The sequence below is a fragment of the Psammomys obesus genome, unplaced genomic scaffold (genome assembly GCF_907164565.1).
Source record: "Psammomys obesus unplaced genomic scaffold, mPsaObe1.curated_primary_1811, whole genome shotgun sequence".
In the NCBI taxonomy this organism is placed as follows: Eukaryota; Metazoa; Chordata; class Mammalia; order Rodentia; family Muridae; genus Psammomys; species Psammomys obesus.
The window spans coordinates 12,485,358-12,512,438 of record NW_026596120.1 but is presented as its reverse complement, the minus strand read 5'-3'; the positions used below and the strand labels follow the sequence as shown (position 1 = coordinate 12,512,438).

The 27,081-nt window shown below is 43.0% G+C and overlaps 1 protein-coding gene across 2 annotated transcripts in view; it reads right to left on the bottom strand.

Annotated features, from left to right (window-relative positions):
* Ryk (receptor like tyrosine kinase) overlaps positions 1–26,397 on the bottom strand; it is a 78,346-nt gene extending 51,949 nt beyond the window's left edge. For both annotated transcript variants that reach the window (XM_055629847.1, XM_055629848.1), the window contains exon 1: positions 26,058–26,397. In XM_055629847.1, the coding sequence (XP_055485822.1) occupies positions 26,058–26,241 (184 nt within the window). In that variant the 5' untranslated portion in view covers positions 26,242–26,397. The remainder of the gene's footprint in view (positions 1–26,057) is intronic.
* Between the last annotated feature and the right edge of the window lie 684 nt (positions 26,398–27,081).

Sequence of the window (27,081 nt, the reverse complement as noted above, 5' to 3'; positions counted from 1 at the left end):
AAAGGAGGCAGGTAGATGTAGGGATTGAGTGGAAAAAGACGAATTCAAAGAAAACACCAATAACCACAATAATACAGTTTAAATTCATTTAAGGGGCTGGAGAGATGGCTTGGCAGTTAAGAATACTGACTGCTCTTTCGGAAGACCTGAGTTTGACTCCCAGCACTGACATGGCGCCTCACGGCAATCCATTACTATAGTCTTAGGGATCCAGTGTCCTCTTCTGCTTTCCGTGGGCACTACACACATGAGGCGTACAAGCATGCATGCAGGCAAAACACCTATACACATAAAAATAATAAATAAAATGTTTACAAAAACTCACTCAAGTCTGCATACGCTAGATAGATTTATAAAGACAAGACTAAAACAGAGTTCAGAAATATATGTCAAGTAATGAAAAAGAAAAAGACAGATGAGACAGAAGTGACAACACAATATAACTCAAGATGAAATGACTCACTCGTTAGTCAACAAAACTTACAACTGCCACTCTCTATACACAAAAGACACAACACTGCAACAAACAAGAGGGAAAAGACAACCCACAGTCACAGCCACAGACTAACAGCCCCTCAGAACCCAAAGGGTGGACTCGTGATTTGAACAATTACGAAATATGAAAAGTATGTAGAAGGGGAAGCATATCATAACCAAGTAACCTCTAAGAAGTCAGTAATTCATCACATTAGTAGAAAAGGAAAAACTAATAAAGGCAGGTGTGGTGACTCACACCAGTAATCCCAGCACTTAGGAAGTGCTGGAAGGTCAGGAAGCAGGAAGGTCGGGAGTTCAAAGTCATCCTTGGCTATTTAGCAAGTTTGAGGCCAACCTGGGCAACACGAGACCCTGTTTCAAAATAAAACACTGAGGGCATCTCAGATTGAAAGCCTATACTAATAAAAAGAGACAAAAATAATGAATGGACAGATACTTTCTTGGTCTGTAAAGAGCATTTACAAAGCCATACAGCTAGCACCCTCAATGGTGAATTCTTAAATTCTTCTAAAATCATTAACAAGGTAAGAATGTCCTCCTCCTCAATTTCACAGTAGGGGTCCTTGCCAATGACAAGACATTTTATGTGTAGAACACCATGAAAATCTACTAAACACTGAAAAGCAAGTAGTGGAGAAATTGTGCTAGACAAGTGCTTTTAGGAAAAAATTCCACTTGCGGGAAAAGACCTGCTGCCCCTTTAAATGCTGGTTAGCCTTCTTCTAAGATAGTCTATGTTTTCGATAGGACTGTGCAGAGAAACCACAAGGACTGGGCTTGAAGAGGCCCGGCCTCTTCTCAAGACCTAAGTAAACTGCTCTCAACCACACTGTAGAAGGGAGATCAGAGCATTTCCTAGTGAGATATACACGGAGCCATGAGAATGTGAAAAGGTGCTAAAACACATCATTAATCTTCAGAAAAACAGAGGTTAGAAGTACAATGAAAACCACTGGCACCCAAGAGAATAACTACAATTGATGCTGGCAAGTCGGCTAGGAAGGTCCCTGGGAGTATGGAAAACGCTCAACTGCTTTGAAAAGCTAACAGTTGCTTATAAACTAAACACACACCTACTCTATGGCCAGCAATTCCACTTGAGGTAATTATACAAAGGAAATGAAAACACTGTTTCCACAAAACACTTGTGCAGATGTTCATAGGCCTTTTACTACTACGCAGAAATAGAAACACTGCAAATGTCCTCAGCAGACAATAAACTTGATACCGATTGTTTACACTCAACAATGGAACACTTCTCTACAATAAAAAGTCTTTGTAACAAGGATGGACTTCTCAGAGTGAAAGAAACTTGACACATGAGAATACCAACTATTTGGCTCTACATAGATAAAACGTCTAGATCATACAGAACTAATACAGTGATAAAACTCTGAACTGTGGCCGGCTAGATTACAAGGAACCTCCATGTGATAATGGCAATGTTCAATATCTTGATTGGGTCTAGGTCATAAAACTGTATATAAAGAATTTATTTTTCTCTTGGGGGTGGGGGGAGGGGTGTATGGGCACATGTGAGTGCAGGTGCTTACAGAACCCAGAAGAGGGAACTGGAGCCCCTGGAGTAGTTGCTGGCTGTTGATAGGTAGCTGGTTAGCCTCCTGCCGTGGGTGCTGAGAACGGAACTTGGGACCTCTGCAAGAACTGTATGTGCCCTTAACAGCTGAGCCACCTCTCCAGCCCCAAGGTAAGCATGTGTGCACACGCATGGGTTTTGTTCTTTGGTTTTTCGTGCTGCTGGAGATTGGGCTCAGGACCTTCCCCAGGCTAGGCAAGTACTCTACCACAAGCACATCTTTGTATTCCTTAAAGAGCAATCTAGCGAACATATAAAGCCTATCTATGTATCCCATTTTATATAAGCTTATCTAAATTTTCTGCAAGGAGTGAAAGACAACACTCAAAGATTTTTAGCTCTTTTTTAACCTAAAAAAAAAAAAAAGCCAACAAAAAAAAACCTTTGAATCACAAAATAGGATAGTACCAGCAAATTATTACAGGAAAAAGATGGTCATAAGTAATTGACTTCCAAATTTCAACACAATACTTTCCCAGGAAAATAAGGAACTCTGCTTCTGATAACAAAACAAAGCGGCTGGTCCAGGAAGAGAATCCTTTATTCCGATGGGAAAACCCTCTGACCACCTCAGCTCCTGCCAAGCTGGGGCTCTTTCGGCTCCATTTCAAGAATATTAAAGGTGAACACATGCACAAGGACTTTCCCCCCAGAGAAGCACAGTCTGGCCTGTTCGTGGCTCCTGGCAAAGCAAGCTGCACTTCCTCTCTGCCACTCTTAGGGCAACCCCACAGCTCATGAGCATGAGGCCTGCAATCTCCATCCTCTCACACTTTAATAACTTTGCTCTGCTCTCAGGCAGCCTTAGCCACAATAAGTGGTTTGACTAGGCGACCCACCTTACCTCATAAGGTACCAATTATGCTATTGTTAGTGCTCTCTGGTCTGAAATAGTAGAAGTCTTGAGTGGTCTGCCCTGAACCTTCTTTTCACCATAATCCTGTTATTTTTAGTGAATAAGCACTCTTGAAAGTTTTCTTAGGAGTGGATTTGATATTATAACAGAAATGCTTATGTTCTTTAAATATAGCATGGAATGCTGGGCAGAGTGTGGCAGCACTTTGTGACTATAAAGTTCTAAGTAGTATAAATTCCTAGCAAGACAGCAGTAATTAATAAACAACAGTCTTGCTGGGTGGTAGTGCACACCTTTAATCCCAGCATTTAAGAGACAGAGAAAAAGACGATGGATCTCTGAGTTCAAGACCAGAGTAAGTTCCAGGACAACCAAGGCTACACAGAGAAACCCTGTTTAAAAAAAAAAAAAAAAAAAAAAAAAACCTACAATAAATAAAACAAACAAACAACAACAAAAAAAAACAAAACAGAAAAACAGTCACATCTATAAGAAAACAATGATTCTAAACATGTCTTTCTTTGTAGAAGACCATCTAAAGGCAGTATCCCCAGGGATTACGGCCTTTCAGTAATTCAGTCAGTCACTGTTCATCCATGCAATACACTGGACACCTGTTATGGTCTGAATCTGGTGTACTGCCACAAATTCATGCTTTAAATGCTAGGTCCTCAGCTTGTGCCTCTATTTTGAAGGCTGTGGAGGGACCCTTCAAGGAGCAGGCCCTGCCTATCGGAAGCAGGTCACTAAGAGCAGGCAGGCCTCTGTCAGCCGTATCAGCCACTGGCTCCAGCCTGCCTTTTCTGCTTCCTCTCCGTTGCCATGTGAACAAGCCACTGCCTGCCTAAGCCTGCTGCCATGCTTTCCCTGTCGTGACAGATTGGACCTTCTCCAATGTAAAGGCAGAATCAGTCTCCCCTTCCTCAACTGGTTTTTGGTCCCACCTACGCAAAAATAACTCTGATAGAAAGAAAGGAAGGAAGAAAGAAAGGAGGAAAGGAAGGAAGGAAGGAAGGAAGGAAGGAAGGAAGGAAGGAAGGAAGGAGAGCGAGAGAAGAAAGTGGGAGGGGGTACATGGAGGAAGGGAGAGAGGAAGAAGAAAGGGAGGAAGGAGAAATTGGGGGGAAGGAGAAAAGAAAGGACTGAATAAAAAAAAAACACTAAAAAAGACTATGACACCATAAGCAGAGCTTCTACGAACACGGTGTAAGGAATTGAGTTTTGTACAGAACTTAACACTAAATGAAAACAGGAAAGATAAAACAATATGCAGCAAATTTTCAAAAATGCCTGGCACCTAAAAGTGTTTAATACACATCTAAAAAATTGAAGTTAGACATATATGTGACTGTGCACATTATGTATATTCCATTTTTTTAAAAGAAAGTGAATACCAGAATATACTAAGTGGTTGAATGTAAACAGTGGATTATGAATGATTTTTATGTACCCTTTCTTTTTATTCTCAAGTTTTGTATAAAAGGTGGACTTGGTGGTATATGTCTTTATCCGCAGCATTTAGGAGGCAGAGCCAAGTAAATCCTACTTATGAGTTCCAGGCCAGGCCAGCCAGGACAATATAGATTGCACTCATCTAAAAAGTTTACATTCTCTATGAAATATAACTAGAAAAAAAAATTAAAGGTCTTCAAAAACATTTAAAGACATGCATATAATGTTTTGCAACTCACTAAAACCAAAATCCAATTACTTTTTATGGTGATTTGAATAAGAATGGCCCTTATAGGCTCATATATTTGAATGCTTGGTCCACAACTGATAGAACTGTTTGGTAAGGACTGGGAGGTGTGGCCTTGTTAGAGGAGGTATATCCCAAGCCATTATCAATCTTTATAATGGAAGGAACACCAACTGTAGCAAAACATTTTAAGCAATGACTTATAACATATTTGGTGGCTTCTCCTGTTAAGGGAGTTACCATGATAAATCCTGAAAAAGTATCAATTGTTATATGAACATATTTTAGTTTTCCAAATTCTGGAACATAAGTTACGTCCATTTGCCACAAATGATTGGGAGTCAAGACTCTAGGATTGACACCATATTGAGGTACATTAAAATGATCAGGACAAGAAGAACATAATCTCACAATCTGTCTAGTGGCTTCTCTAGTAATATTGGACAGGCTTTAATGTTTCAAAAGCCCATGCCATTCCAGTCAGCTCTCTGTGGGCCTTGTGGGTGTGGATCAGGAAAGCTCTCGGCTACTACTCCAATACCATGCCCACCTGCTGGCTGCCTTGCTCCCCGCCATGATGGTCATGAACTCACCCTCTAAAACTGGAAACAGGTCTTCACTTAAATGCTTTCTTTTTCTAAGTTGCCTTGGTCATGGTATCTCCTCATGGCAACAGGAAAGCAACTAAGATATATATATATTTTAATCAATTGAGGCTTATAAGATCTAGGAGAAAGGCTGTACATGTTCGCCCCCATCAATGTTTTTCAATTAAAAAAATTATTGTGAAGCATCATCTTCAGTATATTAAAGTTGACACTTGTAATAACAAATCATTAGCAAATGAAAGGCCTTCCTACACCTTCCCTTAAAATATCAAGATATATCAAAAAACAAAATATGGTAAAGTACCAAAACAGAAGACCAAAGTTTTGGAAGAATCTCCACCTACAGCACTGATGGGGGATTCATGGGAAAGAAAGTTTCAGATTGGCCCTGTTCACTAGCTGTGGAGACTTGCATGGAAAACCCCAGAATGCTGAAACAAAGCAAGAGTTTTCGGGGGGTGGGGGGAGACCAGCAAGAAAGTCTGTTAACAGACAAATTCTGATCCTGTGCAAAGAAAGCTTATTCTCAGAGGCCTCAGAAAACAGACAATTACACAGTCATACCCAGTAGGTAACTCTAAATCATACTAAGAGAGCATAAGACTTTCATTTTTAACAGGGAACAGAGAATGATTTACACTGGGGAGAGACACACGATGATAAAATAACTGCCAATCTTTATTGATTTAAATCAAAATGTAAAGTGTTTCTGGGGCTAGAGAGACAGCTCAGTGGTTAAGAGCACTGACTGTTCTTGCAGAGAACCCAGGTTTCCTTCTCAGCACCAACATGGTGGCTCACAACTATCTGTAGCTATTGTTTGAGATGATCTAATGCCCTCTTCTGCTCTCCAGAGGCACCACACTCACAGAGCGCACACACATATATGCAGAAAAACAATCATACACATCAATAAAAATAAATAAATCTTTTTAATGTAAAGTATTTCTAAACATAGAAATATAAAGAACTCAATGTTAAGTATAAGTGAGGTATGAAATTAATATACAGAGAATAGAAGACACATACATCCATAATTAGTATAGCTATAATTAAGGCACACATCAAGATGGTACACTATAGAAACCATCTTCTCTCAAATCATCCACCAGTTATATAAAATTATCAGCAGCCAGGCTGGTGACACACTAGTAATTGCAGCACTTGGGGTGCGGAATTCAAGGCATCTAAGATACATACCGAGTTTTTAGTTAGTGATCTCAAACAAACAAAACAAAACACTGGGCTGACTGAGGCGACCTGGTGGGTAAAGGAACTTGGCAGACAAGCCTGGTCAGCTAATCCAATACCCAGATCCACAGCAGAAGAAACCCCTGAAAGTTTCTCTCTGACCTCCACACCTGTGTCACATCCATCCCTATGCATATAAACAGTACTTTCTTTTTAATTTTAAAAGTTATCAGATGTAAAGAAATGCACAATCAACTTCATAAGGCAACGAATGTCCAGGACACGATTCGCCCAGCAGTGGGTGAGAAGACACAGAGCCAGAAAACACACGTAGTTTATGAAGTGCAATCTGCCTGGTTTCCTCACCTTTGTAAGAGCTCACTCCGTAAAGAAAAACAGGAATGCAGAAAGCAAGCTAGAAAGATTATTTGCCAAAAGTTGGTAATGAATGTTTACTATTTTTCTTCTTCTTTATGAATATATACTTTCCAAATGGTCAATAAAAAACTATGTTTTGCATTGATAGCCTTGAAATAAAATTAAGGAAATGTAAATTTCTTAACTATTTTATCTTGATTTTTTTTACAAATATTAAATTTATAGGGAGTATTATACTTTATATTTCTGGATTTAATCTTTTTCTTTCCTTTCCCATCATACACTGAAAGAAAAAAAAAAGCAAGTGAAGATAATACAATTTACCCTTTCCCAATTGTTGCCAATTATCAATGCTTCAACTGTAATCACTGTAATTAAATGCAGACTGAGCTCAGAAATAGGGGCTGGCAGAGGCTCTGATGATGGAGAGAGTCGGGCAAGCATCAACCACGCTAAATAGACACTTCGGAATGGTGGTGAGGCAGTGAGGAAAATAACACAGTCCACCATGCGTTAGTGAGCCAGTTTCATTGCAAGACACAAGCAGAGGAATGCTGTAAGATCAGGAACCAGGAAAGGTAGTGGAAGGAAGGCTCAGAGCTGAGTCCGAACAAGAAGAGGGTGAACCAAATGGTTAGTCACCCCAACATGTGCTTTAGAAAAGATTCCAAGAAACTGTGGACATCATGGTCCAAAAAGGAACAGCTGAAAGAAAATCAGAATAGGTTCTGATATTGGGGAGATAAAGGAAGGTAAATAAAGAAAATTAGATTTAAAAAATAGCCTTTGGGGATCACTTTGTAGAGGTCTTTGATTCCAATACTAATGGGCGTAAGGCATATACAGTAAAGATCATACAACAGAAGAAAAGAGTCGTCATCCTGAGGCAAAACATTAGAATGAAAGACAGAGGCCTGATAAGAGCTGGTTTCTCAACTGAAAAAGGAAATTAAGAAACCGATTCCATTTATAGCTACATCCCAAAGGATAAAATACCTAGGAGGCAACGTAATCAAAGAAGTGAAAGACTAAGTTTAAAAGAAAAATTACCAAACACAGAAAGAACTAAATAAAGGGGGAAACATTGCATGTTTATGGGTGGAAAGACAAGGTTGGTCAAATGGCAATATAACCCAAATGTACAAAATCAGTGCAATCTCTTCTGAGAACTCCACCTGCCTTTTATGCACAAACAGAAATATAGATCCGCAAATGAATATGGAATTGCAACGTTGTTCCAAGTAGCCAAAACAATCTTTTAAAAGCACACGTATAGATGACCACATTTCACAGTTCCAAAACTGACTACAAAGCTACTTAGATAAAAACTGTGCAGTAGCGGCACACCTACCGTGGTGGTGACCAACACACTCCCTATTTGGACTTAAGACCTGTTTGTTCAACAAGAAGGAAGTCATTCCTGATCCTGGAAACCTAGCTAACTACGCAGAGGTCATGAAGTCGTGTGTCTTGGAGGACAGCCTACAGCTGCCACTCTATTAAACCAGCATAACCCCTAAGCACAGTCTAGATATTTAAATCTTCAGCCCTCATCAAGGAAACGTCTCTGTTCTACAATGGAGAGAAATCATTACAGAAAACCAAAACCAAAATGCAGAGTTAAGGAGCCCAATCCCAACAGCTGTATCTATAACAAAACTCCTACAACTAAGGCTCAGAAATCATTGTGGAAGAGGGGAAGGGAAGATTTTTGAGAACCAGAGGGAAGTTTGCTGTGAGAATGTCAGAAGCTACATCCATAAATTCTCACCAACGTGACTGCTTAGACAGGAACTGAACAAGCACAGCAACAACAGACACCTCAAGTGGATGAGGGAAAGTTCACGAGGTCTCAGCTCTACAGAAACAATTATAAGCAATTAAGGAACGCTGAGAGCCGGAGAAGCAGTCTTCCCCAGGTACAAGCATACCAACTGGTTATTCAATAACTAGTGATCAGCCCTGGAAACATACATGTAACATTATAGAAACTGAGCAGGTTAAATTTATGTATTTAGGATTGATCTCTCTGTGTCTCTCTCTAATAAAAAAAAAGAGACTGAATTTGAAAGAGAGGAATGAGGAATATATGGGAAAGCTGAAGGGAGAAAAGAGAAGGGGGAAATGATGTGATTATAATCCCAAAAAGTTAGAAAATAATAATAGTATGGTTCTAACATAACAGAATTGAGGCCAGAAATAAAGTTATAGAACTCCTAAGACTTGCCAGGAGGTGGTGGTGGACACCTTTAATCCCAGAACTTGGGAGGCAGGTACAGGTAGATCTCTGGATTCAAGGCCAGCTCTACAAGGTCTACAGAGCAAGTTCCAGGAGAGCCAAGACTACAAAGAGAAAACCCGTCTCGATACTACCCCTCCCCCAAATTGAAGACTCAAGTGTTGATAAGGGTACCAAGATCATTTGCCAAAGAAAGACTACTTACCTTTGACAAATACTGGGTATTCACAGTCAGAAGAATGAAGCTGGATTCCAACCTCACACCACATACAAAAATTATTTCAAAATAGGTGACCTAAACAGAAGACTTAAAACCATAAATCTCTTGGAAAAAATATAAAAGCCTATTTTCATAACCTTGGTAATGGATTCTTGAGATAGGATACCAAAAGCATAAGCAATGGATAAAAAGGTAGATAAGCCAAGCCAGGTGGTGGTGGCGCACACCTTTAATCCCAGGAGGCAAGAGGCAGGCAGATCTCTGCGTTTGAGGCTAGCATGGTCTACAGAGAGAGTTCTAAGATAGCCAGGGCTCCACAGAGAAACCCTGTCTTGAAAACAAAACATACAAAGGAAGGAAGAAAAAAAAATGTAGATAAGTAAATGTTCATAAAAATGTTTAAATTCTATGCAAAAACCAAAAAACAAGACCCACTATTGCAAAAAAACAGACAACACAAAGAATAGAAGATGATGCCTACAAATCACCCCTGGGAAGCCTGTAAATTCTGGATATATAAACTACCCTCACAATTCAACAAAGGACACCACTCCAGTCTAAAATGGACAAGGGACTTGAACACCAATTTCTCCAGAGAAGACACAAATGACCGCATGAAAAGATGCTCCATCCACATCGTTCAATATTATGAAAGTCAAAACAAAAATAGGGTATCCCACACCGCCTAGAATAACTACAACCAAAAAAGCAGAAAATAGCAAGAGTTGGCAAAGGCTCAGAGAAATAGCACCCCTGCAGTCTTGTCAGGAATGCAAAACAGTCAACCACTGAAAATGCCCCTAGCAGTGACTCAAAAACTTAAACAGTGTTACCAAATGATCTCGATTCTGTTCTAAGGATATATCTAATTTAAACATGTACCCAACTGGGTACTTGAGAATGCTTGCATATCAATACCATTATTCATAACAGCCAAAATGTGTAAACACCTCAAATGTCTATAAACAGATGAAAAGTAAACTGTGGTATAAAAACAGAATAAAAATATATATGTGAACCTCCATAACATTATGCTACATGAAAATAGCCAGAAAAAAAAAAAAAAAAAACACAGTGTGTGAATCCACTTATATAAAACAGGGTCAGTGAGATGTTCAGCATTTAAAGGTACCTGCCACCAATGAGGACCTGAGTTTGATCCCCAGAAACCAAAAAGTTCTTCTGTGTGTGCATAGTGTGCATACACACAAATGACGGACAGATGGACAGATGGATGGATAATAGATAGATGATTAAAAGATAGGATAGATAGACAGATTTTTGAAAAGCAGCAGCACTATGGAGATTCAGAGGAGACTCAAGAGCTGAGATTCTACCATATAAAGAGGGAGGAGAGGAGGGAACAACACAGGGAAAGTAGAATAAACAGGCAATGTAAAAAGGGGTCTGTGAAAGAAGACAAGGCAAAGGCCAACAGCCATGAACTGACTAGGTAGCATTTTGTCCTAAGAATGCACACAATATCGCCATTCTGACTTAAGATAAATAGTTCAACTGTTCAACTTCATTAACCAGATTTAAGTTTCTTGTTACCAATTCCAGCAAAGTAAGGATGTTACTCTCTCCTAAGAAAGGATAACATTTGTTTATAATTTGATTTTTAAACAACCCATATTTGATGTTGAAAAACTTAAATGATTCCTGCAAAATTCTCATGACCCTATCAATAAATGTATGGTGTTTTGTTTGGTTTTTTCACTATACAGGGTTAAGTCTCAAATTTAAATCAAGGGTGGCCTGTCCAACTTAATACAGACTATAATAACCCACTAACTAAAATCTTTTCCAAATGATTTTAAAAGTCAATTATAGAGAAAATATCTTGTCTATTGTTTGGATGCATTGCCTGGCAATTAAAAACCTATGACCTATAGGAAAGAGTAGAACTTGAAGGAGGGACATCCAGCAGGCAGAAAGGATTCTAGGATAGAGCCAGACGCAGGTGATTCACCTGGGAAGATGTGAAGAAGACATATGAATGGTACCTGAACAGAGGTAACCAGCCATGTGGCAGGATGTAGATTAGAATAAATGGGTTATTTTAGGTTATGTGCTAGTCAGAGAAGAGCCTAGCTATATGGCCTACATATTTGTAAGTATATTTTGAGTCTCATTGAGTCATTATCCCAGGATCTTGGGGCCAGGAGAGAAAAAAAAAAAAAAAAAAAAAAAAACACCCTACTACAGTTAACAACCAGTTCCAATGTTGTCATTCTGTTGGCAAGTTGCAAGTCAGTAAAGAGTGCCACCTTCATAGCACTTGACAGAACACAGTTCTGAGAGCTGCTCACTGGACAGGCAACCTCCTCTACCTGGTGTACTTGTAGCATTCAACCTCAAATGCATAAAAATCAACTACATCAAAGACAGGGTTTAAGAAAAAGTTATTTTTAGAAATGTCAGGGATCAGCTAAAATAAGAAAACAGAAGTAACATTGTGGAGACAGAACTAAGGCGGCATTCACGGTGCAGACTTCTCTTCCTGGCTCTGAGAACAAGCAATTGAGTGGCCTTTGGCACTCAATCCCTGAGCCACCTTCTGCAAGTCAACTTTCTTAACTATAGAACAAAAGACGTAGACCAGATGATGGTAAGACCCTCCACCACTGAAAAATTCTACAATTTTATGACATCAGCAGTAGTTTTCAAATGTCAGCCAAAACATAAGAATTCTATGAGACCATCACATATTAATCAAAACCTTTTTTAAAAAATCATGAGGTCAAGACAATTTTCTAGGTCTATATAAAATCAATGTATTTTAAACCACTGAATACACTTACTGATGCAAAATGAACATAAAGAGCTCTTACTTCAAATGTTTCTATTTTATATAAACCAATAAACTGAAAATATATGTTTGTCCATCAAAATCTAGTAAATCTAGTAACACCAGGGGTACCCCCAAACAATTTACTGAAAACCAGTATTTAACTACATACAGCCGAGATTGCCAGGGCTGGCAAGATGGCTGCTCTCACAGAGGTTCTGAATTCAGTTCCCAGCATTCACATGGTGGCTCACAGCAGAGAACTGCCAAGGCCTGATGGCAGGTAAGGAGATTCTTTTTTCACAATTAAAAAGTACAGTCTTCAAAGCCTTGTGGCTATTCAAGCACAAATCATACAAGCTGAGAACTTTGACGTACTACCCAACCACACTCAGTATCTGCTTCATGTACTTCTCTGTTAACATTAAATGTCCTGACAGAACAGAGTTAACAGTATACAGTGGCCTACAGAGAACACAAGGCAAGCACGGTGCTTTAACAACAAACCATCACTATGCCCTCACTTTGCACCTCTTTTATTTGTCTCCACAAAACCCATGGTAATTCTGTAATACCTCATCACAGAAACTCAAAGCCATCTCAAATGCTGTGTTCTGGTTTGTCTCTGCTGGTGCTCTGGAAGAAGTTATGAAGACTTGAAGGAAAAGTAAGCTCATTTGATTTCAAATAGATGCACTGTCCGGTCCAACCAGCAAATACTGTAGCAAATGGTTAAGACTTTAAAAAAAAAAAAAAAAAAAAAAAAAAAAAAAAAAACCACTTTACTTCCAATGAAAATATGGGTCAAAAGAAAAATACATAAGATCATTTCCCTAGAAACTGTGATCATATATGATCTGTACAACAGTCAAAAGTGTGAAAGGCACTTCCCAAATGCTTTTTAAGGTCATACATGCTGCAGCACTAAGGCATAAAACACAGCCTCCCTGCCACAGAGTCAGAATCCCCAGCACCTTAAGACAGAGACTCTGGACAATAGTTTGCCATTGTTCCCTGACTTAATAGAAGAAAGCACTGGCCCCACTGCTAACAGAGCACACTTTACCCCAGAGGCTGGACTGACTCGGACTTGCCTGATCATCTATGCTGTTATCATAAAACACAGGGAACTCAGAAGTATCGCTTTTCCCTGCCAGCAACAGGCAGCAAGGTACTAGCTCAGGAATTCAATTTCAAAACTATATGAATTTTTTCAAAGGCAAATCAAGCTCTCTATCAAGAGTTAGTTCCACAAGGACAGGTTCCTTTTTTTTTTTTTTTTTCAATTCACCAAAAATATAGCCTATGCTCCTAAAATAAGGTCATGTTACAAGTGTAGGTGAATACTGCTACTACAGGCAACCAACCAAATATATAAGTGACCTAGTAACCTAAGGCTTGGTCTGTTAAAGTAGTGGCAAACAGCCGTGCGCAGTGGTGCTTTAATCCCAGCACTTGGGAGGCAGAGGCAGGTGGATCTCAGTGAGTTCCAGGCCAGCCTGGTCTACAAAGCAAGTCCAGGACAACCAGGACTCTGTTACACAGAGAAACTGTGTCTCAAAAGAAAACAAAAAAGAAACTACTGGCAAATCATAGCCACTCCAGTGGGTTGTATGAGTGGTCTATTGGCTTAGGCCACAGACAGTGTTTCCTGTGCAGGTGAAAGTGAGAAACCGGGTTCAGGGGCTACAGGCATCTGGCTTTTCCTGGGGAATGTCAGATAGGTTCCTTCTCTGTGCTCTGCAGCTTACTCCAAGTCCTTCCTCATACCCAAACAGATGTGCCAGCCTTCCTTCCTTAGCAAAGCCCAACCAGAAATGAAGCAGCCCAAAATGTCTGGGATATTTGTTTTTAATGCAAAGATACTGAAATCCGCACCAGTGACTAAAACTGTTGCCAGGATCATGCAGCATAGCAAATGGATTACAGCACCTGTGCCGAGAGCAGCCCATCTTACACACGCAGAAAGGAATACTCAGGGGCTGGAGAGATGGCTCAGAGGTTAAGAGCACTGCTTGCTCTTCCAGAAGGTCCTGAGTTCAATTCCCAACAACCACATGGTGACTCACAACCATCTATATAATGAGATCTGGTGCCGTCTTCTGGCATTCTGGTGTACATGCAGACAGAACATTGTATACTATAATAAACTAAATAAATCTTGAAAAATAAAAGGAGAAAGAAAACCACACTTAATTTAAAAAAAATAAAAATAAAAAAGGAATACACAGAACATTTACATGCTACTCCAGTCTGCTGCTCTGTTGCTGTGAAAAACATCATGGCCCAAAACAACGTGGGAAGAAGGATTTTATTTAGGCTTATAACCCACAGGTCACAATCTATCAACTAGGGAAGTCGGGGCAGGAACTGAAGCAGAACCCACTGAGAAACAGAGACACTCTCCTACACAGGCTAGCCTTGAAGTCAAAGATTCGCCTGCCTCTACCTCCCGAGCTCTGGGATAAAAGGCCCCACCTGGCTCAAAGAGCTTTCTTATACAGCCCAGACCCACATGCCCAAAAGTGACACAGCCCATAGTAGGCTAGGCTCTCCCAAATCAATCATTAATCAAGAAAATGCCCCAAGTATGTCCACAGGCCAAGCTGGTGGAAGCAATTCTGGAACTGAGGTTCCCTCTTTCCAGGTGTGTCAAGCAGACTATCAAGACTGGCCACCACAGGTGCCTACCCACATAGAGTGGAAGGAAGGAGTGGAATCAACACTCACTCAGATTCCAACCCAATTCCCTGCTACACCTGCTACCTACCATATGCTCACAAGTGTGTGTGCACAAACAGATCCAAACCTTACACACTGCTTCTTTTAGCAGGACTATTTCTTTCCTCTAATATATCATTAAGGAACGAACATTAGGGGAGACACCAACAATAAGCATTTAATTAGAGTAACAGGGGCTTGATTGATCCTCTCGTCGGAAATAACCAAGACTGGCTACATCTGATCCACTAGTTTAAAGTGCCCATCACCAGGCAACAATGATCCCCGGAACAAAGACCACAAGCAGCTGAGCTCCAGTTACCGTGCAGAGAAGAGTGTTGAGGGCAAGTGAGGTGGCTCAGCAGCTGACCACTCAGCACAGTCTGATGACTGAGTTTGAGGACCAAACCTCAATACAGTGCAAAGAGAAAACTGGCTCAAGTTGTTCTCTGACCACGTGAATGCTGTGGCATGTGTGTGCACACAGATAAAACAAATGATAGATAGATAGATAGATAGATAGATAGATAGATAGATAGATAGATAGATAGACAGACAGACAGATGGACAGATGGCTCAAGAAAGAAACTGAGGCAACAAAGGTAAACTAGGCTTGTCATACACACCTATAATCCCAGTACTCAAGAGGCTAAGGCAAGCAGGTTGCTGTGAGTTTAAGAAGCTAGCCTGAGCTACAGAGTGTGATCTGGTCTCAAAAAACCAACATATATACGTGTGTTTGTGTGTGTGTGTGTGTGTGTGTGTGTGTGTGTGTGTGTGTGAGAGAGAGAGAGAGAGAGAGAGAGAGAGAGAGAGAGAGAGAAGATTCTAGAGATGTGGTGCCAGAACAGATTATTAGAAAGGAGAGCTAAACAAAGTGAAAAAGATCTGGAGGGTTGCCCTGCAATGCTCATCTGAGTCATGCTGGGGCAAGCATATATGGAAACCAGGCGAGGGCAGAAAAAGGGTAAAAGTGAACTGCCCAGCACTCAGAATTTGGATCCATTCCCAGCAGCCAGACTAGAGGCCCTCACGCTTCATGGTTCATTGGGGATAAGCACAGAAGTTTCATCTTAACTCGCTAGTGGGAATAATGAGCCTGATTACTGTGTGGTGCTTTTGTTTCATCCAACAAGCCTTATAAGCAACACCCAGAAGGCTCGAACTGTTTCCAACTAATTTAACTGCATCCCAGAATAAAATCCAAGAATATTTAAAAGAATACATAAATGTTCCGCAGCCAGGCATGCTGGCACACACCTCCAATTCCAGCACATGGGAAAATGAACCAGGAGGATCACATGTTCGAGGCTAGCCTGAATTACAGAACAAGTGTCTTCTAAAACAAACGAAAGCAAAAACAGACAAGGAAAAAAAAAGAAGGGCAGGAAGGCAGGCTGAGGAAATGTTGGTACCACACTTGCTACACAAGAATCTGAGTTCAGATCCCAGCACCAACATGAAAACTTAGCACTGTGGCAGGCATTGTGTTCCAGCACTGAGGAGGTGGGGTCAGGAGGTTCCCCGGATGGCCATGCAGCTGAGCCTTTACAAGTTCTAGGGCAAGCAACAGATGCAGTCTCAAAAAATGTAACATACATGTACACACACAGTCAGCACTCAGAGATATTCACAGTATCTACCACCCAACTGAATATGTATTTACACGCACACACTTACACCATATCAAAAAAGGAGAAATTACAGAGTGCTAGATAATCAACTAAAACCAACCCATAATAGGCACAGAGATGTTAGTATTAAGAACATAACTGTATTCAACATGGCCAAAAATGTCAGCAGAAACATAGAATAAGTAATAAAGATAATAAGAAAAACTAAATCTAATTTCTAGAAATGAGAACTACAATGTAGGAGACCAAGAAAAAGAGGACTTCAGAAAAATGACTACTGGAAATTTTCTTTTCTCAGCTCTTTGGTTTTGTATGGTGGGTGGGTTTTTGTTATAAATGTCCCTTCACAGGATTTTTTTCCCCAAGTATCACAATGACTATTAATAGATGCAAGTATATTAAGTCAGGGTATGGACATGACTTGATATTAAGCAGACTTAATTTCAATACTATAATGAGAGGGACCAATTCAAATTCTCACCATTTGTTTCACACCAAAAAGAGGGAAAAAAAAAAAACTTCAAGGGCAAAAATTTTGAGGGATTTTTTTGTTTGTTTGTTTGTTTGTTTGTTTTTTGAGACAGGTATCTCTATATAGCCCTGGCCTGGAACTTACTCTGTAGCCCAGGCTGGTCTCAAACTCACAGAGGTTTGACTGCTTCTGCTTCCCAAGTGCTGGGACTAAAGGCCTGCACAACCACTGCCCTGCTTCACAGGATTTTTTAAAATACTTTTTTATTATTATTAATTACACTTTATTCATTTTGCACCCCCCATAAGCCCCTCCCTCTTCCCCTCCCAATCCCACCCTTCCTTCCCTTTCTGCATGCATGCCCCTCCCCAAGTCCACTTATAGGGGAGGTTCTCCTCTCCTTTCTGATCTTAGACTATCAGTTCTCATCAGAAGTGGCTGCATTGTCATCTACTGTGGCCTGGTAAGGCTGCGCCCTCCTCAGGGGGAGGCGATCAAAGAGCAGGCCAATCAGATTATGTCAGAGGCAGTCCCTCTTCCCATTAGGATTTTTTTTTTAAGGGAAGTAAAACTACTTAGTATATAACATAGTCTCTATATGCTGTATAATGTGGTGAATACAGGGTACAATTTCAAAGCCCAAAAGTTCATAGCAGAGTGAATTTTAATTACATAGCTACATACATACATACATTTATGGGGAGGGGCTTGTGCATGGAGGACAACTTGTTAGAGTCAGTTCTCCCACGGGGGTCCTGGTGACCAAACTGAGGTCTCCAGGATTGTACAACACATGCTTTACCCGCAGACTCCTTTCTCCAGCCCCCGAAACAATTCAATTTTTATTCAAATTTTTTAGATTTATTTTATGTATATGAGTATTTTGATCACACGTACATATGAGCATCACATGTATGTTTGGTGCCTGAGTACAGAAGAAGGCACTGGATTTCCTGAAACTAGTTATAGACCGTTGTGAGCTACCATGTAGTTGCCAGGAATCAAACCCAGGTCCTCTGCAAACACAAGTGCTCTTAACTGCTAAGCCATCTCTCCAGCCCCATGATAATTTTTTTTTTTTTAATTCAGAAAGGAATTAAGAATACAAAATGTAACAAGTGGCAGCTTCTATGGGACTCAAGACACATCCAGAAACTTCACCAGTTCTGTGAGGCCCCAAACCTAAGAACTTTCTGGCAAAGTATGCAAACTTATTTTGCAGACCCCCGCCTCCAGGAAAACCACTGGCATTTTTCACAACAGCACCTCTGTAGCTGGACTACATAGCTGAATCGCTGTGCTGGTTGTGTTGTTACAGTATCGCCTCTTGGTAACAGCGGATGTCGCTTCCTCTGAAGCAGCCACTAGGGGTAAAGCAGTCTGTGGACCATGCAGTAAGACAGCTGCGAATGTTACAAGCTGTGCACCCTGCAGTCAATGAAAGCAGAGCATTCAGAAGTCAGGAGGCAGTCATCTGAGCTCCATCTCAGATCAACTACAGGGGCTCAGGACCTGGCTCAGCTGGTACAGCTGGTCTGACCTCCAGCACCACATGAACCAGGAGTAGTGAACACTTGAAGTGGCAGGGCTTGGGAAGGGGAGGGGGAGGACAGAGGATCAGAAGGTGAAATCACTCCACCAGTTGGTAAGGTCTCATCCACGAGTATGCATGTTGTTGCAGCTCTCTGACTTCGGTGGGTGCCCAGGAGACTGCTAACCTTCCCAGCAACAGGATGGAAAGCATGCACTTCAGCTGCACAACTGCACGAATCTGAGACCCCCAGCAAACTCCGTAATTTCCCAGAATCTTAGTTTTATCTGCTTAAAAGTAAACACTGCCACCTGACATTGCTGAAGGACATGTGTGAAGTACCTGACACACAGAAGATGTGTTCCTTCTCTCTAGATTACAGGTATCAACCAAGTTAAGAGCTGTGTGCGTTCTATTCCAGCTTAGTGCCCTAGGAATGACAGTCACTTAGCACTGTCACTGCTGGGAACAGCAAAACAAACCCTCAGTAAGCATTTACTATACAGCTCAGCCCTCCACACACAGTTGTAACATATTAGGAAGTCCTACACAATGGAACCTTGTTTAATGACATCCAGATTAGAACATACTTACAACAAGAAACACACACAAAAAAGTGTACTTTTACTATAATTTCAGAGTAACTTAATGGTTTGGTCTCAAGTGCAGGTTTTTCTTATCTCTCGGGCTGGCAAGAGCTGTAAGGACAGTAACATAGAGCTTCAAAACCCCAAAGCAATGCTGGGGAGCTTCTCAGTTCTGACTGAATCCCTTTACTCTTGAACTGAACCTTAAAACCCGAGCAGCATTTTAGGCAGCACCTTCAGAATTGGCTCATTAACTCAGGACGTGACTCACAGGGGACAAGTTTAGCCATAATTGGACAGAATTTTTCCCCATATGTGGAGGGGGAAAGAAACTCAAACCCACAATTGCACAATGTCTCAGCCCACTCTACCAATGAAGAACACATGGTCTCAGATTAAGCTGTGCCAATACCACCAACCCCAACGTAACGCCTAGGGTTAAGGGTTCACTTCAGGATGCTAACCCATTCCTGCCAAAGCCGCCCTGTGGCAGGTTACTCCAGAGCCACCATCGGAGAGGACACTACCCTTCCCCAACCAAGCATTTGGCCTGAGATTTTGGAGCAGAGAAGAGCTTGGCAAGGAAGAATACTTGGCTCATCACATTTTTCTTTTCAAATGCCTTTCCCATAAAGACAGGGTCCCTTGGCTCAGACACCCTAATCTAAAATGTGGACTCTAGAGAATACCTTCTCTTTAGGCCTCAGGACTACTGCTGAACCTCCCAATTCACTGCAAATTCCTCACAAATCCAACCCACCTCTTCACCAGCTCCTCCAACCCATGCACTTTGGCAAGTGCCTCACTATGGACACGGAGCCACACTTTATCTTTTTATAACCCAGTACTGACTGCACTCTCCTTTCCTAAGTTCAGCTCGACTGTTCCGGTGTGTATGGCTGGTTGGGTTTTGGTTGTTGTTTTGTTTGTGGAGTGGGAAGGTGCGTAGTTAAGAGTCTCACATATACGAGGATGGCCTGGGAATCCTGATGACGATCCCGCCTCCACCTCCAGAGTGTCGCCCAAGTGCTCCAGTAGCTTTCCATTCCCTAAGGAACAGTTCATGTCCCTAATCCAGCAGCCACTGACCTCCCAGCTGTCTTCTCTGCCTCTCACTGTTCTCATCCCAGCCGCTTCCGAGTTCTGCCACCACACTCCACGCCACGCTCTGTGCCTGGCCTTAACTACTCTGTTCTGCCTTCTTCCAGCTCAACCTTGAGATAAGATGTTGTTTTCTTTCCTGGGATCTCTTTCCCCAAACTCTCCAAGCCTCTCTTTCCTCTCTCAAAAGTAACAGTAATCATTCCTAAAAAAAAAAAAAAAAAAAAAAAGAAAAAGGAAAGAAGGACAACCTCCATCATATACAGCGAAAAGTAACCCTGCCATCACCTACCCTTATCAATCACAGTCAGAAGTGACCACTCCTCCAATGACGTATCAATCCATGATGTAACTCTCATCTCAGAGCTACAGACCTGCATGGACCATCTCCCCACAAAATCCTCAGCTCCTCAAGGAAAGAAATCTAACCATTTTTAGTGATTATCTCTACAACATGTAATACTTCATTTGGCTTCAATTTTCTTTCCCTAGTCTGCTCTGAAGAGCAAATGTCTAAATTAGTGTGAACTGACTTTAAATAAGATGTGAACAAACATCACTTTCCCAGAAGCTGCTTAGTATGAAAGGAGACGCAAGCTACCCAAAGGAAGTGTTTAAATGGTTCGTTCTCTCAGAAGCTGTCTTCACCGCAATGGACCACAGCTCCCTATCACAGCCACTGTCACCACGCCTTCCCACCCGCCAGCATCTTATTCCCAAACCTCTGGCACTGCTCCAGCAGTTACGGAGGACACTGACAGTAACCAGGACCGCAAACCAGCACTGTCTGAGCTCCAGCTTAACTGCAGCTGCTCCAGGGCCGACTTCGGAAAGAGCAGGGATCCAGATTCAGGCACATCAAGGCCTGTCCTTCTACTCAACGCCCACAACACCCGAATCACGGTCCTCATAGTTAAAATGTGGACACTGTAGCCAGTACTGTAGTCTGCTGAGAACAGTAATAAGGGCAGTGAAGCAGGGCCTAGTGACATGGGAAAACCACACAGAGATTAAATGCTCCAAAGATTTAGGAGTCTTCAGACACAGGCAGACTTCCATCAGGACTGCAGGCAGTGGGCCTGGACCAAGAACCCATTCTGCTACAGAAAAACCTTTGCACCTCCCCAGAATACTTGTTACAATTCTAGCCCCCATGGTGGGCAGATCAGCAAGCAGGGCCTTTGGGAGAGGATTAAGTAATAAACGTAGGAGTGGGATTAGTACCCTTGTAACGAAGACCACAGGGCTCATTTCACCCTCCCACTGTGTGAGAACACAACTAGGATATCTAGGGACCAGAGAACAGGCCCTCCCCAGAAACCAAGTACTTTGAGGTTGGCTTTCCCAGCATCCAGAACCATGAAACATACATTTCTGTTGCCTCTAAAAGTTCCAGTTTGTGAAATCTTGTTTCAGCAGCCTGCTTGTACACAGAGTGGAAGTGACAGCACACACCTACAAGGAGTATGCATTTAACACGGGTAACTACTACCACACACGAGTAGCCCTGGGTCCACCGCTACTGACCACCACCTACAAAACAACTGTTAAATCTCACCTTCGGTAAGGCCCAAGCTTAACTGCTGTCACACAGCTAAGCATGACCAAAGCCTTTAGATGGTAAAGGAACTGCACATATCAAGCCAGGATAGGAAGAGAAAAACATCATATATTTTAACAAACTTTTGCACAATGGAAAGCAGGTAGAGGAGAGATCACTACCTAGAGGTACCAAGGCCTAGGGTACCTAGGCCACCCTGAAGCTCAGGCCTCAAAGGGAAGAAAACACTGTGCAAATACTCAAAGCAGCAGGTCCCCGGGTTCAGTAGGACACCCAAGGTCTAAGGAAATTGAGTTGCAAGGGCAGGGAACTATAACCAGAAGTCAGAGTCTACAGCCTGAAGGGTGATAACTTCCATTCCTCCCCCAACCAGGTAACCCAAGCCTGGCAGCTGATTTATCACCCAGCATTCCAGAGGCAGGAAGTTTCCTGAGGCTTCTTTACAGACACTAAGCAGAGCCCTAATTAGATAGAAAATTCTGCACTGGTGTTTTGGACAGGCTTCCAGTGAGAAGTCCACCTGCATTCTAGCAGACATCAGGAGTCAGCTGCACACATGTGCATTCTCTCCCCTCTGTGAATCTCAGCATCCCACTCTCCACTACACAAAGCCAAGGATCAGACATCTAGGACCATAAACAGAAGAATCTACAAACACTTAAAAATAAAGGCCAAAAAAAGTAATAATGAAGAAAATTAAGATAAAACACTCGCAAGAAGCAATGAAATGTAGAGACAAAGATTCTTAAAATTACAAACATCAGTAACATCTTTTTTTAAATGAAAGCTGGGAGACAAAATTGAGAGGGAGAACTCTCTGTCCACTTGTTTCAATATAAAGAAATAAAAGGTAAGAGAAGAAATAATGAAGCTCAACTCTAAGGGCATCAACAGACACACACGACAGCCATCTCAGAAAAAAATATATCTAGGAAGAAATAGGCATAAGATATTATTTAAAATGTGAACAGACACTCCCTAAATCTGAAGGCTTTGCATCCAGATTAACAAATAAACCATTTATAAAACTTCAGAATGCAGAGGAAAATTCTTGAAACTGTGGGGTGGAGGTAGGGAAGTAGAAATGGCCTTGGACCCTTTACCCGAAATTCTTACAAGTGAAAATACTGTCAAACCCATAAACAAAAATCATGTTCAATCTAATATTCTAAAGCCAGCCAGACCATCTGCAAAGTGTAAGTATAAAATGAAATTTTTCAGACATGAAGGGCCTCAAATAATTTCTCTTTCCCATGCACCCCATTCTTAGGACTCTGCTGAGAATCCATACACTCGGGGAGGGGGGGTGGACACAGACCAAGACGGGACAGAAGAGGTACAGAGGACCACTGTCAAGCCTGAAGCACGAGGATGGATGATGCTAAATCAAGACATCGCTGAGAAGAATCCAATGGAACTAACAGATGTCTTGATGTGCTACCTGAAGTGGGAGAGGATCAAAAGGCGCTCTTCGTGTTTCTTGGGGTGCCTGAGGGAATATACGCACAGACACAAAGCAGACTGATCAGAAAAGTTTAAAATCCAATTATTTGTTCTGGGGAAGACCAGAAGGGTGCTGGTAGGGACCCCACCAGTTCCTATTTAACTCAGAAAAGTGCAATGTATTTGTACACAGTGGTATCAATACTGACTGCTGACTTAAAACTTCACCAGAGGGGCTAGGGAGCTAGCTCAGAGGTTAAGAACACTGCTCTTCCACAGGACCAGGCTTCAATCCCCAGCACCCACATGGCAGTTCATAACTGTCTATAACTCCAGTTCCAGGGGGTCCAATACCCTCATACAGGCAAAACTCCAAAGCACATGAAATAAAAATAAATAAATCATCTTTAAAAATAAAAAATAAAAAAAAACCTGCACTGGAGAGTACAGAGTACAAGGATGATTCCAGAAGACAAATGTTCATTCCACACTGGTCTAGAAATTCAAAAGGAAAAAAAAGGGGGGGGGGAGGACAGGAGGTGGAATAAACAGAAGAACAGTTAAGAGCTGGGACCACTGGGGGAGTGGAGTCAAAGGCAGGGTGCTGGTGGTTTCTGGTATAAGCCCTTTTTTGCTATCCTACTGCTTTTTTCCTATGTGCATGTGGGACTGGATTAAGCCCACGTTCCTATTAAGCACAGCTAGGGCACCAAAGTTGTTACTACCGACTTCTAAGTTCTCACTTGGCATCCTGAACCCACAGTCTGAGGAGCACTGTAGAATGAAGGCTAGCTCATCTAAGCTTTTGGAAGGCATTTAATAACCTTTTATGCATAGGAAAAGCACTATTTCAAGCTGTCCTGCACACCATAATAGCCACATTCAGAAGGCCCTGAACATCGCTTACTTACTCTTTGCCACCCAGACAAAGCCAAGGAGTGCTTCAATGGCAGCACATCTGAGGAAGGCATGAAGGGGCAGAAAGAGGCCCTGGCTCTGGATGAGGAAGAGCCAGAGACCACACTGTACTATGACAAGGCAATTTGCACTGAACCTAGGAGTAGCTAGGGAAGCAAGCACCCCTCCACTCCGCACACTGCCCACTTCTGGACATACCTGCCGGCCACTACTCAGCTATACTCCTAAGAAAATCAGTTCCTGGCTACACAGGAATCACTTCAAATACTAATGAGCAGGGGTCTCTTTTCCAACATGCCATCAGCACACTTCTATCCGAACAATTATCTTCACGTCTTTCAGTAAAACTTAGTCTGCAGCCAGCAAACTGTTTTGTATGGGTATATATTATACACATAATAAATGAAATAAACCGTGTTACCTTAAACAAGTTGCTTAAAGCCTTACTTTTCTCATCTCCCCTGACACCCCGCTGGGTAAAAAGAAACTGAGAAGAAATACAAGACCACGTGTAAGTCCATACTGGGCTCAGCAGGTAAAGGCGCTTGTTGTCCATCCTGGTCACCTGAGTTGGAGCCCTAGGAGCCTACAGTGGAAAGAGACAGCCTACTCTTTCAAGTTGTCCTCTTGAACGGCCACAGAACACATCACAGTACACACACAGAAATAAATAAAGAAAATGTAACAGCAAAATTCTAGCAAGGACTCGGTCCATGTCGGCTGCTAGCTGTCCTGTTCCCCTACTTCCATCCTGGCTGAGACCGAGGAGAGGAAGCACGCATCAATAATGTCACAATTACGTAAGTTCTCTTAACAACCACAACAAAAGACAACACTTCACAAAAGCATGCCTATGACCTGCTTTATAAATCGTTATTTTTCCTAAGCCTTTTTTCTCCCATGCCCCAGGAGTAACTTAGATATAGTTTCAATTCTGCTAGACTAAATTCAGCTAGTTCAACCAGACTATAAGGGGATTAAGATAGAACATTACAAAAACACAATTCCTCTTTGGTTAAAGAGTATAAACCTACACATATAACATTATCTAAACAGTCTGCTAAAAGCAATTTCATTCCAAGCCTGAACTCTCTCAACAGACCTTAAGAAAGTCCATTAACAAGCGGATGGATCTCTGTGAGCTTCAGGCCAACCTGGTCTACATAGTGGGTTCCAGAACAGCCCGGGCTACCTAGAGACCCTGTCTCAAAAAAGAAAAGAAATTCCTCTAACACATTTTTACACAAACACACACAGTGAGAGAGAGAGAGAGAGAGAGAAACATGTGTGCCCATTAAAACAAAAGTGACAGAAAATGGATGTTTAGGAGGCAACCTTTTCAGTTCCAATCCTTCACTCTGAAACGCCACACCCTGAGACCAAGTGAAAGTACTGCCTTATTGCACAAAAGAAGGTGAAAGTTGGGTATCCCCAGTTATCAGGGACTTCCTTTTGATGGCTGGCCAGGCCTTCCTCGGAGGGCTGATTTTCAGAATCCACCAAGTTCCATGGGAAGGGGACCATCATTTTTTTTTTTTTTTTTTCAAACTCGCAAACAACGGAGCTAAACAGGTAATCGGAACCAGTGAGGGAGCCAAAGCCAAGTTCCCCTCTGGCTTCAGAGTCTGCAGGGGTAGGCGAACGGCCTGGAAGGGCAGCATCAGGTCAATCAAACCCAACGAACGCAAGACAAACCCCAAAGCGGCAGGTCCAGCGGGCCCTAAGGTGTGCAGGACGCCACACACCCGGGGCGCCCGGCTCACCTTGTCCCCCACTCACTAAGCCAGAAAGCGCGCGCGCGGCAGCGTGGCCTGTGGGCCACCCCCACGGCAAGCTAAGGAGCAAGCCACCCGGGTCCGGGGCGCCGACTCCGAGGCTCCGGAGCTCCGCGGCCTAGAGTGACACGCGCAGGGGGGCAGCGGGGAGAGAGAGAGCGAGCGAGAGAGAGAGCGCGCGGGCGGTGCAGCGGCGACCCCGCGGGCTCACGAGGCCCCGAGAGCGGCGCCACTCACCGAGCAGCCGGCGCACCTCGTCCTCGCTCAGGTAGAGGCTCACGCTGGGCCCCGCGGGAGCGGCGGCCAGGGCCGGGGACCGCGGGGCGGCGGCGGGCAGCAGCGCCAGCAGCAGCAGCAGCAGCGGCGGCGGCGGGGCCCTCAGGCCGCCGGTCCCCGGGACGCCGCCCTGGCCCGCTCGCATGGCCGCCGCCGAGCAGGAGCGTCCGCCGCCCGCCGCGCCGCCGCGCACCCCGGCCCCGAGCCCCTCACAGCCCCGAGCCGGGGGCGGCCGGCCAGCTCATCGCGCCGCCGCTTCAGAACCCGCCGCCCGGGAACGGGAGGGGGTGGGGGGGAAAAGCTGCTTTGGGCGGAGGCGCGCGCGCGCGCGTGCCCGCCGTGCGCGAGGGCGCGCACGCAACTCCCCCCCACTTCCCCCCCACCCCCATCCACCCACACACGGCCGAGCGCGCCGAGTTCTGGAGCGCGTGTGAGCGTCCCAGATTTGAAGTCGGGGTGGTGGGGCCCGCGAGTCCGGGTTGGTATAAATAACATAAGTTGTGTGCGAGTATGCAATGCGCAAAGGATGAAGGAAATGAGATAAAGAGGAACAAGTTCATCAAAAACTCACGAAGTTCCCTGGCCAGCGGAAGGGCTCTCGGTACACCCTCTGTATAGATAGACAGTCCCCAGCCCACGTCTTGAGGCCTTGGGTTGGTTGGTCTGTCCACTGTAAGCCTCCGGTCCTTTCATTCTTCCCCAGGTGCACCCAGGCCTTGGATGTGGTTTCGTAGGAAAAGCCATGCTGTTCTGTTTAGTGAGAAGAAGGTGTGGGTACGTAGAAATCCTCCCATACCTCACCATCAGACGTCAAATCTGCATGCCACACACTTTGCAGAAAGACCCAAGCAAACTTTAGTAAAATTGATTTGTTTGTTGGTTTTTAGGTTTTTGGTTTTTTTGACTTGGGTTTTGGATTTTTTGTTGGTGGTGGTGGTGGTTTTGTTTTGTTTTTTTCGAGACAGGGTCTCACTATATGGCCCTG